The sequence below is a fragment of the Hermetia illucens genome, chromosome 1 (assembly GCF_905115235.1).
Source record: "Hermetia illucens chromosome 1, iHerIll2.2.curated.20191125, whole genome shotgun sequence".
Lineage (NCBI taxonomy): Eukaryota > Metazoa > Arthropoda > Insecta > Diptera > Stratiomyidae > Hermetia > Hermetia illucens.
In genome coordinates, this window is record NC_051849.1 from 79,054,181 (window position 1) to 79,069,946 (window position 15,766).

The 15,766-nt window shown below is 39.3% G+C and overlaps 1 protein-coding gene across 3 annotated transcripts in view; it reads left to right on the forward strand.

The window, feature by feature from the left end:
- Window positions 1-11,702, forward strand: part of LOC119656311 (steroidogenic acute regulatory protein-like) — a 40,855-nt gene extending 29,153 nt beyond the window's left edge. For all 3 annotated transcript variants that reach the window (XM_038062762.1, XM_038062771.1, XM_038062781.1), the window contains 6 exons: window positions 3,258-3,397; window positions 4,059-4,211; window positions 10,151-10,255; window positions 10,319-10,842; window positions 10,900-11,023; window positions 11,154-11,702. In XM_038062762.1, the coding sequence (XP_037918690.1) occupies window positions 3,258-3,397; window positions 4,059-4,211; window positions 10,151-10,255; window positions 10,319-10,842; window positions 10,900-11,023; window positions 11,154-11,255 (1,148 nt within the window). In that variant the 3' untranslated portion in view covers window positions 11,256-11,702. The remainder of the gene's footprint in view (window positions 1-3,257; window positions 3,398-4,058; window positions 4,212-10,150; window positions 10,256-10,318; window positions 10,843-10,899; window positions 11,024-11,153) is intronic.
- The last annotated feature ends 4,064 nt before the right edge of the window (window positions 11,703-15,766 follow it).

Here is a 15,766-nt window from a genome sequence, read left to right on the forward strand (position 1 = left end):
TGATCGGTCGTGGATCCTCCCTTTTGATCGCGACACTCGGGTTGCGTGTGGTCGAGTCTTTTTTTAAGGTTTTGTGTGAAACAAAACCTTATTAGAATCGAGACGGTGTCTGTCTGTCCGTCTGACTGTCTGTCTGTCTGTCATACCCGATTTATTCGGAAACGGCTAGACCGATTGTCACGAAAATTGGTGAGAGTATGTAATCTGGTGATCCCTTCACACGCAGTAAGTGGCGCCATCTTGTGTTAAGTTTAAGGGTGGGCTCCCCGTACATGTGAATGGAGGATGCAAATTTTTTTTTCACGGAATGTAGCCAAGTAGGGTATCAAATGAAAGGTCTCAATTAGTACTTTTTGAATCTGATTCAATATTTGATATTAGATGAAACATAGGGGAGTGAGGGTTGAAAACATGACCCACAAAAAGTGTAACAGGTCTCGTTCTCAGAACCTATCCAACCGAAAAATCTGAAAAAAATCACAGTGATGCATCTCTACGAAATCTAGGCCTCAAAATATATCCGGTTCCGATATCTGCACAAATAAAGTTAATAATAGTATATTTCCACATTTTATAAATTTACCCGGCACCCTCCTTATGTTCATCCCAGAAGTACAAAATTTGGCATGCGTGTAATGAAGAATATAATGCACAGTTTGGTCAAGTTTGAACAAAATCCAACTATTATTAACAAAGTTATAGGGGGTGAAACTTTACAATTTTTTGTGAATTTCGTGCACTCTACAACCCGCATGACGTCATCATCACATATCAATTCGTCAATACCACAACGAAATGAATTCTTATGAATTGGGTCGCAGACAATTATTTTGTTTTAGTTTTTTAGTTATTTGTCAACCAGACATGTGTGTATGTAGGTATATAATATATGCGTGCTAATGAACTTTGCGGGTAGTGCCTAATTCAGATAGATATAAGACGTAAATCGGAAATATGGGTACGATAAATTTAGATACGTGCATATATGTGTACAGTAGGTAATAGGCAGTTTGTTTGTTTAGGGTTAGCGTGATATCTATGGCTGTAATATGTACGTATGTCTCGTAGTTTGGAAAAATATGAAGGATTATGTTGGATTTGTAGCTATATACGGACAGAAAAATGTGCGTCTCTTACATAAGATGAACACAAAACCTTTATATCCGAAGCGCGAGCTTCCGGTATTCCGACTTGTTTTAATTTCATTTCCAGGTTTAGCGTTCTTGCTTGTCATTCGGTAGGCTCGCGCAAATTCTCGCGTTTGTGAATTTTCAGAACTCGGTGAGAATGCACGTATCGGAAGCGGGAGGGAGCGAACCCTCCACATTCCCGAGCCTGCCTGCACAGAAGCATGCAAGCATGTGTAGACAACGGGCACTTTCGATGGAGCTTCAATATTTGCGGGGTGATAGCTCTCTCCTTTTGGTCGTCTCTGGCCACTCAGGATGGTCTTTAGATCATTGCCAATCACATTTGGTTATTACACCTTGAATGGCCACTATAATATATGGTATAGTGGGTCTTCTCCATGAAACCGAACCGCTCTAATCTACGGGCAGTACCAACTTTCTTGCTGACAAGGAGTGCCGCGTGTTTCCTCTTTACATTGGTTTCGCATCCATCTGATTCGCAAAAGCTTTTCACTGCTTCCCAATTTAGGCGGTGATTTCAATTATTTTTTTACCCGAATGCAGATGTTTTGAAATTGTGCGCCACACTGTCATTTCACGAAACACTGTGGAGTTGAATGACTGATTTGAATTTTATGTGTCTGACCACCTAAACATCTTGTTAACAGTTCATCAATCTACATATGTATATAAAACAGATTTGTTTCTCCACTAATCCATCGATCAATCGAGTAGGATGTTTGAAAGATATAACTGTGTTAGAGGAGTCGGGTTGGTGCCATTTGCAGTAGCTATCGGCTTCTGTTGGATTCATCTGTGAAGCAATAATGGTCTAATGTTGCTATTATCGCTTTTTTCATCTCTTGGGCAGAATTGATATTCCTCCTAATTGCTAAACCATAATAGATCGTTAGCTTTATGATAAGGTTTTTTTCCGCCGAGCTTTCCTTGCTTTTTATTATTTCACAGTCCGTACGTGCCTACATGCTCACTTATGGAAACGGGGCAATTGTCACCATATGGATTTTTTCAGAAGACCCGCAAAAGACGTACAATTGCCATGTCCAGTATAATCAGAACATTTCACTCCAAATTTTTCTTCGGATTTCAAAAACATGTCCATAATAGAGTCCACTTCCATCTTGTCTGCTGATCCTCGATGATTCGAGAAGCATGATTCTTTACGTTCTTCATATCATTCTTCTTTTAAATACAGCTGGGAACGTATAAACTCTTATCGTATGCTGATTTTGACATACCTTAACACAGGTCCCCGAAACCATCGAACATTTCTTTACCCTCTCGTCCAATACTAAGAAGCCTCATCACAACACGGCTTGTCTATTCACTCCATACCCGTGGACCTGATTTCATTTCTCTTCGACCGCACATACGCAACAAGACACTTTTGAAATCTAAGCCCCGGTGTTCACTCTCTGCAAATGTCTAATTTTTCTTACACGATTTGTATATCAGTAATTGCATGTTTATCTGCTGTTGACTACTTTGCGGAGCATAGTGCATTAGATTGTGACCCCAGCTTCATTATCATCACACTTAATACTGTATAAGTGATAAGTTCACAGCAGGAAAACAAACACGAAACGTCCACGAGAATTGGGTTTCGAACCCAGGATTAAGAGGCCAGCACGGCAGACTTGTAGCACTGATGAAGGGAATAAGTGGTTCCCGAAATATCGGTATATGCTAATATAGTAAATTACTCTAGCGGAAAAGCAAAAATAGGACTTAATTATTTCAAATAATTTAATCACTAGAGACACCGCAAGATTACACTTAGATTGAGTATTAGACTGTAACTTTGTACGTGTATTCTCAAATATATTAGGAATCGTTGATGCGAAATAAATTTTTTCGATCTCTTAAACGAGGCTCCGCTTAAATTACAATGTTTCAGATTATATATGAGTAATACTATCGGTGATCTGAACGGAGGCACCATTTACTTTTGCAAATTTTATCTACCTATCCTAATATGACATTGTTCTTGAAAGAAATGAGACTAAGAGGAATTCTAGAAAATGTAATATTGAACAATATATTGAATTCAATAGAGAACCCAGCAGACATGAGATAAATTTATTCTCCCTCCGACTTTATTTACAGCTATCACTGGCCAACCAACAGATCGATCACCTCTTATCGCGCCACTTCTTCAAACAACCAGCAGTATTGGACCGGACGCAGGATCGAATTTTTATTCGCCTTACGAATCTGGGCATAACAGTGATGATGAAAATGAGCAGGTAGTGTACAGAGTAAAATATGCCTAAGCTTGAATCTTAATTCCATACAATTAAAATTGATTTCGACAAATTATGCTAAATCGACTATAACTTCGCCGCTGCAATGAACAAAGAACATATTCAAAACCAATTGAATTATGTATCAATTAAGATAAAATTTAATAAGTCATTTGGTTAGTTCTAATCTTCTGCAGTCGGCCTTATTGCAGTTTATAAAATAACTCTCGGATTCAATTGAACTGAAGTTTTCCTAAGCGTGTCATAATATGAAATTCAAATAGTCATTGAGCGATTGACGCCGAGATTGGTGGATTATCTTTGTCCGATCGCCAAGCAAATTTCAATTGTAAATATCAGATCTCTCACAGGCCCGGTTTGAAATTCAAGTCGCTGGCGCAGTATGGATTATATCCGAAATTTATTCCTCCGTAAAAATCACATTATACAGGACAAGCGTGTTTATTTCGAGGTGATTTCCTTATAAAACATTATTCTGCTCAAAACCTTTTTTAGTTGACTGGTGTAGTTGCTAGCGAAGTGGGTTTCGGTTCAGAGAAAGGAAATGTTCGCTGTGAACAGTGTAAAATTTTCATAAAACTTTCTAGATTTTTATGAGAAAATTGGTTCGTTAAATTCTAAAATATATATTTTTCGATTTCAGGATGATGAATATCGTAGGATGGGCATCGAGTGTGTTCGAAAAGCCTACGAACTGCTTGAATCGGGCAATTGGAAAGTGGAGAAAGTGACGCCGAAAGGCGATACAATTAGTAGTACAAGTAGGGAGAAGTTAGGAAAAATTTATAGACTAACAGTAAGTACAAATTTTAAATATTATTGGTTAAAAAACAATATTTCATCTTTGGTTAAAAAGAATTTGTCATTATAAAAATATACCTCCTATTTGCAAGTGTAATTTGGAATGTGAAAGTGGCACAATTTCGCTTTCAAATGTGTTTTCAGTAGTCTCAATTCAGTCTTTTATCTGGAAATAGCAATTCAAACTGTCTCCTCAACTAGTTTACCGAAGCTACTGTCCATTTTATCGATTCTTTTTGTTTATTTAAATTTAATTTATAATTTTTCCTGAAACAATGAGTTGTGATAAAAATGCGGGATGGTAGCAGCCTGCGAAATTTGAAGTGGATACTATAAAAAAGGTTCTTGTCGATCGCCTTTCACCCGAGACATTTTCTTGTCCCTTCTTCTGTAACAGTAGTCCCGGCGAAAACTTTTAATTTACCCGTCAACGAAGTGACCTACACTGATTTTGATTTCAATGACATATTCCAGTATATTTTCTATAGTGAAAAGCAGAAACTGGTGTACTACCCCATCGATTCCTTGATAGACAAGAAGAAGCCTCAGAGATAGTAAGTGGATGCTGGCTTGAAATTCAAATTTATTGTAAATGATAATTTCGAAAACAAACCTGTATCAAGTTTGAGTGGAAAAAGCGCTCACGGTTATAATTTATAATTGTATGGTTTCTCAGCGTATATAAAAAATGTGGAGTGCGAGTAACTTAACGATCGACTCAATGATGGCCCGCAATAATTAGTGAGAAACTTCCTCCCACATTGCATTAACATGGTCTTCGCTTTTGACGCAAGTGCACAATTGGTACTTAAATAGTGACTGACCACACCACAGGGCAGGTGCCCCTGTTCATCCCAGAGTACCGTATCCATCATTTTCTGATTTAAATAAAGGCATTGCTCATTGATCTCGGCCTGCCCGGGATCTCAATACTCGTAAAAGGGTCTTTTTTTTACCAAATATAAGTCACGCTGGGCATCAAGTGAAAGGTACCGAATAGTACTACTGGGCTCAGTTTTGACGTTTAATGCACAAAGGGAGAGCGCGGAGGCTAGAGAGAGGTCGTTTCTTTCACGGTCCCATTTCCAAAAATCTGAAAAAAAATCACGATACTGCCAATATGCCTAGGCTCCGAAACATCCTCCATACTATCCGTTCAAATAAAATTAATAATAGGGTATAACTATAATGTTTAGTAATTGACTGTAAGACCCTAAGTTCACCCTATAATAATATAGACTATAATATAAATAATATAGTGTCCGGATAGCTGAGTGGTTAGAACACAAGGCTGTCGTGCGGAAGGTCGCGGTTCAAATCTCACTGGTGACAGTGGAATTTGTATCGTGATTTGACGTCGGATACCAGTCGACTCAGCTGTGAATGAGTACCTGAGTCAAATCAGGGTAATAATCTCGGGCGAGCGCAATGCTGACCACATTGCCTCCTACAGTATACTGTAGTGTACCGTTACGGTCTTGAATGAAGTGCTCTAACACACTTCAAGGCCTAGATCCAATATGGATTGTTGCGCCAACGATTATTATTATTATTATAATATAAAGTATGATCCTACCAAGTTTGGTGAAAATCGCACCATTACTAACAAAGTTATAATACGTCAAAGTTGCCAGGGTGCCTGATTTCAGCGAGGATCTCATCTATGCCCTATACGCCTTGTTTACTTTTGGACATTTGATCGTTTGCGGTTCAATATTGGGCGACCATAATTCTTGTGAGTTCTGGTGATTGAGTTGTGTGCAAGGAGTTGAGGAGATTTTTTTTTAAATAAAACGCCCATCTCTCACGAATTTCACTTTCGTCCTCAATGGTGGCTCTGTTTTTGTTTTTCCAAAGGGGGGTTTTTGAATGATATTCACGCCTTAGACTCTTCATTACTTTGTAGGTTTGTCTTGTATTATTGCTCGCGATGTTGTCGTCAATTTCCTTCAATTCGTTGTCAAAATATTTTCTCTACTTTTATCTTAATATTTTATTGCTGCTCGTCGGAGATTTTCGTAATTTTCTCTCTTCATCCTTGTGTTTCGTTCTATATGTTGTTTGTATGCCTCATTTTTCTTGTCATCGTCAAACCAATTATTTTTCCGGCGCCGGGATTTATATCCAACCACTTCTTCTGCTGTTGCTTTGATAGCACGTTTTAGGTTATATTAGGTGTCATCTATAGGCTTTCTCGTTAGATTTCGGAGATTGGAACCTAGTCACTCTTCCAGTTTTGCCTTGTATTTTACCGCTATTAAATCACTTTTTAGCTTTCCCACGTCAAATTTTCCAAGTGGATTAGTTTTTATTCCGTGGGTCTTTGAAATTCAGCGCTTGTGAATGCGCTTGTGTGAAAAGCGTGTCGATTTTATAACCAAATTTCTGTCTGAGCAATATCTTGATGACATTTGGAGGCAATGAGTCGTATAGCTTTTCCAGCCTATCGTAAAATTGCTCTTTGACTTCATCACCTTTTTCTTCAGTTGGGGCGTATATGCTGACAAGCCAGATATTAAAAAGCTTTGCTTTGATGCGAAACGCACACAGTGTTTCCTGTATGGGTTTAAAGTTAGTTAAATATGTTGAAGTCCCTGTCCACATGAAAGCGACTCCAACCTCACGTTTCCCTGATAATTTTCCACTGTTGAAGATTGTATGGGAGCTCATGTCAGTTATCTCGCAACCGTGCCATTTCGTTTCCTGGGCTGCTAGAACTCTGTTCCTGTATTTGCTGGCCTGTTGAAGTAGGTCTTGGACCGCATCAGATTTGTTTAGTGTTCTAACATCCCAGAATTTAAGAATGTAGTCAATTATTCGTTTCTTCGTTTCCGTGGTATCAATCCTGGCCGAGGCTATTCATCCCTTTTCTGTACATGATGTTTGATTTTTTGATGGATCATCATCATCATCAACGGCGCAACAACCGATATCCGGTCTAGGCCTGCCTTAATAAGGAACTCCAGGCATCCCGGTTTTGTGCCGAGTTCCACCAATTCGATATCTGTAAAAGCTGTCTGGCGCGATTTTATCCACAACCTAACGGTCATGGTATCGCTGATAAATTTTCCCGTTATGTAGATTACGGAATCGTCCATCTTCATGTAGGGGGTCAAAAATTCTTCGGAGGATTTTTCTTTCGAACGCGGCCAAGAGTTCGCAATTTTTCTTACTAAGAACCCAAGTCTCCGAGGAATCATTGTCTTGTACAGTAAGAGCTTTGACCCTATGATGAGACGTTTCGAGCGGAACAGTTTTTGTAAGCTGAAATAGGCTCTTTTAGCTACCAACAACCGTTCGCGGATTTCATCATCGTAGCTGTTATCGGTTGTGATTTTCGACCCTAGATAGGAGAAATTATCAACGGTCTCAAAGTTGTAATATCCTATCTCTATTCTTCCCGTTTGACCAGTGCGGTGTAACGTTGTTGGTTGGTTGGTTTTTAGTGCTGACATTGCCACCATATACTTTTTCTTGCCTTCATTGGTGTGCAGCCTAAGATCCCGCGCCGCCTGCTCGATCTGGATGAAAGCAGTTTGTACGTCTCGGGTCGTTCTTCCCATGATGTCGATATCGTCAGCATAGGCCAGTAGTTGGGTGGATTTAAAGAGGATCGTACCTCTTGCATTTACCTCAGCATCACTTATCACTTTCTCGAGGGCCACGTTAAAGAGGACGCATGATAGGGCATCCCCTTGTCGTAGGCCTTTGTTGATGTTGAATGGTCTTGGGAGTGATCCTACCGCTTTTATCTGGCCTCGCACATTGGTCTGGGTCAGCCTAGTCAGTCTTATTAGTTTCGCCGGGATACCGAATACTCTCATGGACGTGTACAGTTTTACCCTGGCTATGCTATCATAGGCGGCTTTAAAGTCGATGAATAAATGGCGCAACTGATGTCCATATTCCAACAGTTTTTCCATCGCTTGCCGCACAGAGAAAATCTGATCTGTTGCTTATTTGCCTGGAGTGAAGCCTCTTTGGTATGGGCCAATAATGTTCTGGGCATATGGGGCTATACGGCCTAGCAAGATAGCGGAGAATATCCTATAGATGGTACTCAGCAACATGATACCTCCATAATTGCTGCACTGTGTGATATCTCCCTTTTTATGTATGAGACAGATAATGCCTCTTTGCCAGTTGTCAGGCATTGATTCGCTGTCCCACACCTTGAGCACAAGTTGATGACCCACTTGGTGTAATTGATCGCCTCCATATTTAACCAGTTCGGCTGTAATTCTATTGGCTCCTGGCGACTTATGATTTTTAAGCCGTTGAATTGCACGCATTGTTTCTTCTATACATGGTGGTGGCAGTGTTTGTCCGTCGTCTGATGGCTGACCAGACGAGCTCAATTAAGTTAGAACCCCTTGACGAAGATGTGATTTCAGGTAGGATGCAGTATGGGGAAGTTATCCCAACTAAGCTGGGCGTCCTCTTCTACTTTTTTCCCACCTTCTCCGATCATTGGTTCTCTTATTAAATATTTTACTAAATACGTTGCCTCAAATCCTCCTCCTTTAGACGGGCTTGAGACCAGCATGATATTTACATAATATGGCGGAGTTCCGCAATTCCGAGTTTGCAGGGTGTGTATTTTAAGTAATGAGAATAAATTTGCATTATTTATTGGAGACATCGATATAAAACTTAAGTAAGTCTTCCAAGTAGTCTTCCTGGACGTCAACATTCTTCTGCAGGCGAGTTTTCCACATTGTGTATGCTCCCTAAAAGTCAGCAATCGAAACATCCTTCAGAGCTTGCTTATACGCCTTTTCAACAGCGTCCAGGGTCCCGTGGCAGCGTCCTTTGCGGTTGAGGTTGTCATTTCTTGTTGGGTGATCGGCAACCACAAAGCAGGTGTAAAATGGCCCATTGTCCTAGTGGAACTTGCAATTGACGGTAAATTCTGTTCGCGCCCGTCGTTTTAATCTTTTTAATACTTCCACATAGAAGGCACCATCGCTTGCCTTCTTCGGGCATAAATTCTGAATGGACAACCCCCTTCTTGTCACAGAAAACAATCAGCATTGTTCATTTTGGACTTTGACATTCGAAACTTCTTTTAAAGCCGTGATTGCGAAGTGCGCCATTCGGTGGCTTGTTTCAGAGTCATACTCGAAAATCTAAATTTCATCCCTCGTAATGACGTTATCTAAGAACTCAGGGTCCTCTTCAGTGCAACCCAAAATGGCCTCACGGGTTTGTTTCTGTTCATTCGTTAATACTTTCGGGACCAGCTTGGTGCAAATCTTCTTCATCCCAATCTTCGCTTCTGGAGGTTAACGGGCTCTCCCGACGTATCGCTGTTCAATGCTTGGTTGTATTCTAAGCTTACACACACAGCTTTTGCACGTTCATTCGGCGGGTAATCACGTCTCAAGCAAAGCTAGCAGGCTACTGCCAAAACGAGCGCTTTGATGGTCAAACCCCCCATTACCGATTCCAATCCAATTCCTATTACTTAAAATAGACACTCTGTATATTGCCCCTTCCCCCAATTTTTGGTTGACTAGGAAACATATTCGGTGCCCATGGTTCACTAGATGGCCGGTATAATATATGGTATAGTGTCGCTTCTCCGTCAAACCGGTCCCCTTCCTGTGATTTTCTTGCAACGATGTGACATTCGTCTTATGTTGGGACGCGGTATCGGCTAGTTACTTAGCAGCTCCTGCTCTGTAGAGAGAGCACAAGTTCCTTGAGAAAATATGCAAATCGTTTGTCCTTTTCTCTTTGTCGATCCGTCTTTGTCGTATCAGTCCAATCCGAGGCTATTTCCGTGGCTTTATAACAATCCTTTGATCGCAAGCCATTACCCGCTCTAATTTTCACTTTTTTGAAGTCTGATTAATTCCATCCACAAAAAACATCTAACATATAGAAATGTTTGATGCGGTTTCAATAATTGTAACCATTTTCAAATTTTAGGGTAGAATAAAGTACCCAGCAAAGCTTTTACTGGAAGAGTTATTTTACAAAATCGAGGATGTGCCCAAATGGAACCCAACTTTATTAGAATCGAAAGTCGTCCGTGTAAGTATTCTGAAGCTTTACTTGTTGGTTGAACTATTGTAATCTTACTTTATAATTTTACAGAAAATTAATACATATTGCGACGTTTCGTATCAAGCCACTGTAGGCGGTGGTGGTGGTATGGTCAAACCTCGTGATTTCGTCAACTTACGGTGCTGGCGTCTTTGTAAAAATGGAGACGTGGTGGAGTACAGTGACGACGAGGATGAGGCAGAAACTCAAAACCCAGAATATGATGTAGACTGCGCGGGAAGTGTGTCGACAGTATCAGAAGAAGATTTTTTGGATGGAGATAAAACAGATTCATTCAAGAAATCCCAGAGTGAAGCGGGCATTGAAAGTAAAATGAAAGATGTGCAATCGCCATACACATCACTCAGCAAGAGTTTAGGTGCTAAAGATTTCGGTCCAGTTAATAGTGATCCGCCGCCGTTAGATGAAGATAATTTTGCCGATGCCAATGATAAATTAGAAAATGATAATAGTAGCGTAACGTCTAGAGAAACGCCTAGAAATGATAAGATATATGTTAGTGCTGCATTCAGCATTGATTATCCTGCTGTGCCGCCAACTAGCAAATATACTCGGTAATGGAACATTTCTTCTTCTAACTGCGACAGGGACTAATTTTTGACTTTTTGCAGAGGGGAAAATTTAGTCTCGTGCTGGGCCATGCGTGAGGTTGCAAATAAGCCCGAGTCATGTATTTTCGAATGGCTCTTATGCCTCGACCTTAAGGGATATATACCAAGATACGTCCTAGATGCTGTGAGTATAATATACAAATGATTAAATGCATAACTCCAGTAAAGTTGATCCTAATATTTTATGAAGAAATTGTGGCATAGTCCGTGTATATTACTTGATATCCTGATAAATTCTTTCTTTTTGTCCATAGGCCTACACCACTCTTATGCAAGATTATATGACCTACTTACGAAAATATTGCACGGAATTGCGGCATAAGCGGAAAAAAGTGCCTGCTCGCATTAGTAGTTAAGCGATCGAGTGTATTTTACTAGCTTCTAATCAAATTGTGAATTCATCGAAAGTGAAAAACAGGAAGAGGATGTACGAACATTTTACTGTTCATAAAAGGATACCTTCTTTTTTAAAAGATTTGAAAAAAGCTAATATTTATTGAAGAAATAAAATAAATGATACAAATTGAATTCATCCCAAAATTCATTTTTGTTTTCAGTAGAAGATGCCTATTTTCTGTCCCGGTATCACGTATGGAGCTAGTGTTTATAGTTTCCGCTTTATAGTCAACTTTCATTCATAGTACCTTTCTGGTTTAATTAACTATAAGACTAAGACTTCTCTTTTAATTTAAGTTTCCATTTGTGCGTCCTGTTTGTCAAACTGTAGCTCTTATACACAAATATTGCGCTATGTAACATAAATGTGATTCTTTTATACAGAAAAATATATAATATATGCAGAACATGTACAAGTATCACTATTTCCTATGGTTATAATTTTCCCCTAATCGAGTATCACTTCCCTCCAGTTGTTTTGTTACATATTCATATTTTTCACACTTAACCCCTTGTACTCGTAGACTTACACAGATTTTGTAAATATTGAGTTGATTCAACTAGACCCAAGTAGCTCATGTATTGTTTCACCTAATTAACAATTTAGTTGTTGATGATGAAGTAATGTTCAACGGAGATTCAAAGTTGAATGTACAAGCTGTGTTTTGTCACTAACACTATTCCTCGTGATCGGTGGGGTACTGTATATTTCTTTGTTTGGAGGACGCCGGAGGCAGAAATAAATACATTTGTAATCACGGTTGGAAGTACGAATACAGTCGTAGTCATATGCACTTTTGTGAATACGAAAATATTTACTTGTTGGGATACAAACATATTCGTATTCATAGAAAATCATTCTACGGATATATTTGTTTTTATGAATAGAAATATGCCCAAATCTGCTATCGATTTTCGACTCGACGATTATTTCATAGACCGCGCATCGGATCTCTTAAGCCCCGCACTTAGCACCCTCCGTTCTTCGTGTACCCATCAGGCCTCTCAGTACCCTTCTCTAATTCATTCACACGAAGCACAAGACATCAGGATGTCGCGCAACGATATTATTGTGTACTGGGATTTTTACAGTTACTAACAAAATTATATGGAAAGTCGAAAAGCTGTAATAGCGTGTGTTTCATTTTCTAATGCTAATTTTCAAAATCCATGGGCATTTTATCAATCAATTTGCTTTTAACTCATTCGTCATTGATTTTCCTAATGAAGTTCGTAGAGTTTTCCAAAAATTGGTAAGTATCGAATTGATATATGATATCCTTCTGAGAGTGATGCCATTCCATTGAAAATGAACAGTTTTAATGTGGCTTTGCTAATTGCTATATCGAGTGCCTTAGGTTTAGTAGTGCCGTAATCTACTTCGATCATCTTTTCTGAACCTAGAGTTGAAAGAAGTTGCCATACACCATAGCGTGAAAACGAATTCTATTGTCTTCATATTTCTAAGTGTGGGTACGAATTTTTTTATATTCCTCCGCGCGAGCAATAGATCTTCCTCGAATCACCATCTCGAAACATACTCATTTTTTTCATAAGTGTAGCTCGTAAAGTACACATTATTATAATTTTAGAATATATTTTCGCAGAACCGCGGGGGTTATAAAAAAATTAACTTAAATTGTTTATTAACAAAATTCGGTACATCAACTGTTGAAATCGTGTGTACTTCACTAGGTAATCAAATGAAGAAGTTATTGTTAAATTTTCAAGTCGATCAGATGAAAATTATTCGAGCTCTACTGCTCGCAGATTTCGAAAACGTGGTTTCGAAAAAAACGCGTTTGAAGTCTAAAAAAAGTGTTTGTTTAGCGACTTGAATGAAGGTTTTTTCTTAGGACTTTGGACTTACTCCAAAGAAACTAATTTCACCAATATTTCTAAGTTGCTTTTATACAAGAACAGAATTGATTATGAATCTAGGTATGTGGAAAGGGATCCATGTAGCCCAGACAGTGTGAATCTGATGACGCGAACGACAGCGGGAGGTACTGCGAAATTTCTTGGGAATGGGGACTGGGACACAAGAAAGCAGAACTTTCGGCGAAACTCGTAATCCCAGTAAGATACACTCTGGGTCCAGCAGACTCTCTAATTGAGTGTTCACATGAAACTACACTATGTCTATTTATAAAGGTTAATCAAATTAAGGGGGTCATCCCGTGTGTCGGATCCGCGGAATCGAATGTTTTTTTTGGCATCAATTATATCTAGATATAGGGTTGAATATATGGGCAAAGTGATTTTTTGATATTCGAAGTCATTCGGAAATTAGAGTGCTAAACACGTAATAAGTCACATGCCAGATTTATGCCCATCGCCGTAATGAAGCGCATATTTATCGGTCCGAATGACGTGCAAATGACTTCACTAAAAGGAGAAGAATTGAAGCCAAGGTTGTACATGTATTTCGTCAAGAAACCTAAGATTCATGGACTACATGTAGCAGATTAATGATCAGTTAAGATTTCTACGGTCCGCAAACTACGATATTTGCGATTCATTCAGTAGTTTTTTTTTTATTCATTAAAGAAGCCTTAAAAAAACACCAAAATTCACAAAAACAGTTTAACACGGCGCCAAAAATTTACCTTTTAATATTTTTTGATAATCCTAGTTTGCGGACTCTAGTTAAGTCTTGAGGTTAAAATACCGTTTACTTTTTTTCTTTAAGATGATCGTAGCGCCCTCTAGCGTGGCAGCAGAAAAACACCTCTTTTTGGAGATGGGTGTGATATGTGATGCGTGAATTATGATGTGAAGCTGGAAAAATTACGGATACTCAAGATATTAATAAATATATGGTGAAAAATTCGTATCCAGTTCTTCACAAAAAATTTCTAAAAAAAGCGAAAAAAAAACGGCCTTCACACGGGGAATGCCGCAGGACTCTCTCTATATATTTCTTGTACAAGAACCATAAGATCGCTTTAACAATATCTGTGGTACTGGAGCAGTAAACGGGGCTGGAACCAGCTCTCAAAGCTTATGCGCTGTGCAGGTAGGCCTTTGCCTCGACATAGGGAGTAGTGCTTCAGGTAGTAATATGGATATATGTTAACATCATTAGATCGATGCCCGCTTATGCATCCGTAGTGTGGTGGGTTAAGGTGAGACAAAAAAGTTTTCGCTCTAAACTAGCCGCAATGCAAAGAACTGTGTGTCCGGGTCAAGAAGACTATACACACGGAATCGTATTGTACACCTTTCGAGTAGGGACAAGGTAGGTAAGTGGTATTGGTGTGTCGAACTCGCCCAGATGGTTTTCTTGCGTCTGTTTCCTCATCTTATCTAAGCAGGAAACGCATGCATCCAAAAATCTTAGATCTTAGACGCATCTACTTATTTCCTCCTCACTTCTTAGGAGAGCAAGCATGGATATGTTACCGAAAATGTTGCGCGTGTTTGCTTCCACCTAGCTTCCTATAGAGGGGGGGAAACTATAAACAGCTGTGTAAAGTCGATTGTTAGCACAGATGCTGCAACGGGCTGGCAGTAACTAGCAACTATGTGCTCGCAACCACATGGGAGCACAACAATAAACTTTATCATATATACGGCACTAATGCCACCCCTTATTCCCTTGGTCGAACGTGTGGGAGATTTTAGCGTCTTCATACAATTTCAAAGAATGTGTTGGGAGTTGAATCTCAGGTAGTCAGAATAGTCTTCTCCATCTGGGTATTACCGGTGCCATGACAACAGCATCCGGCGTAGCTCTAAATGTATTACTCAATTTGTAGTTCTTGTATTGCAAAGGACTGCAATAGGAGGAGCTCATAAGCTAATTCGATTGGACCAATTGGAAAACAATATATGTGAGGGGCACGGAGCATTGGAACAGTTTTTGGAACAACTGAACGGAAACCAGTTCGTACAATGCCTTCTGATTCTCGGATCCCCATACATCTGTTTGGCAGAAAATATGAAGTTATCCTGAAACCTAGAGAAAATTGGGAAGTCCCAGGAGAATACGTGGCGGGATACACGGAAACCTCTCACCACTTATTGCTTATTTTGGGAATGGTTTCCTGTGGACACGATAGCGGTTCATCCGAAATCAGAAGTTTAAAAAATGTTCTTCAGTATATCATATTATCCGGTTGCTGAATAAAAGATTTATTAAAATACATACTACTAGAAAAAGGGTGCCGATTATAACAAAACGTTTACATTTTCGTTTGAATTGAAAATCCTTCGTTCAGCGTTTTACACAATACAAACCTTAGAAATAGAAGAAATAAAAACAAGTCGGGAAACCGGAAGCTGGACGCTTCAGGTACGAAAGGTTTTGTGCATTTCTTAGTACGTAGCACGTAATATATGCATATACAATATTATGTGAGAATATCTACTTTCGGATGATATTGACATTTATAGCCTTGAATTTGCAAAGAAGCGGCAACTTTGACGTACTATAACTTTGTTAGCAATAGTGCGATTTCCACCAAAC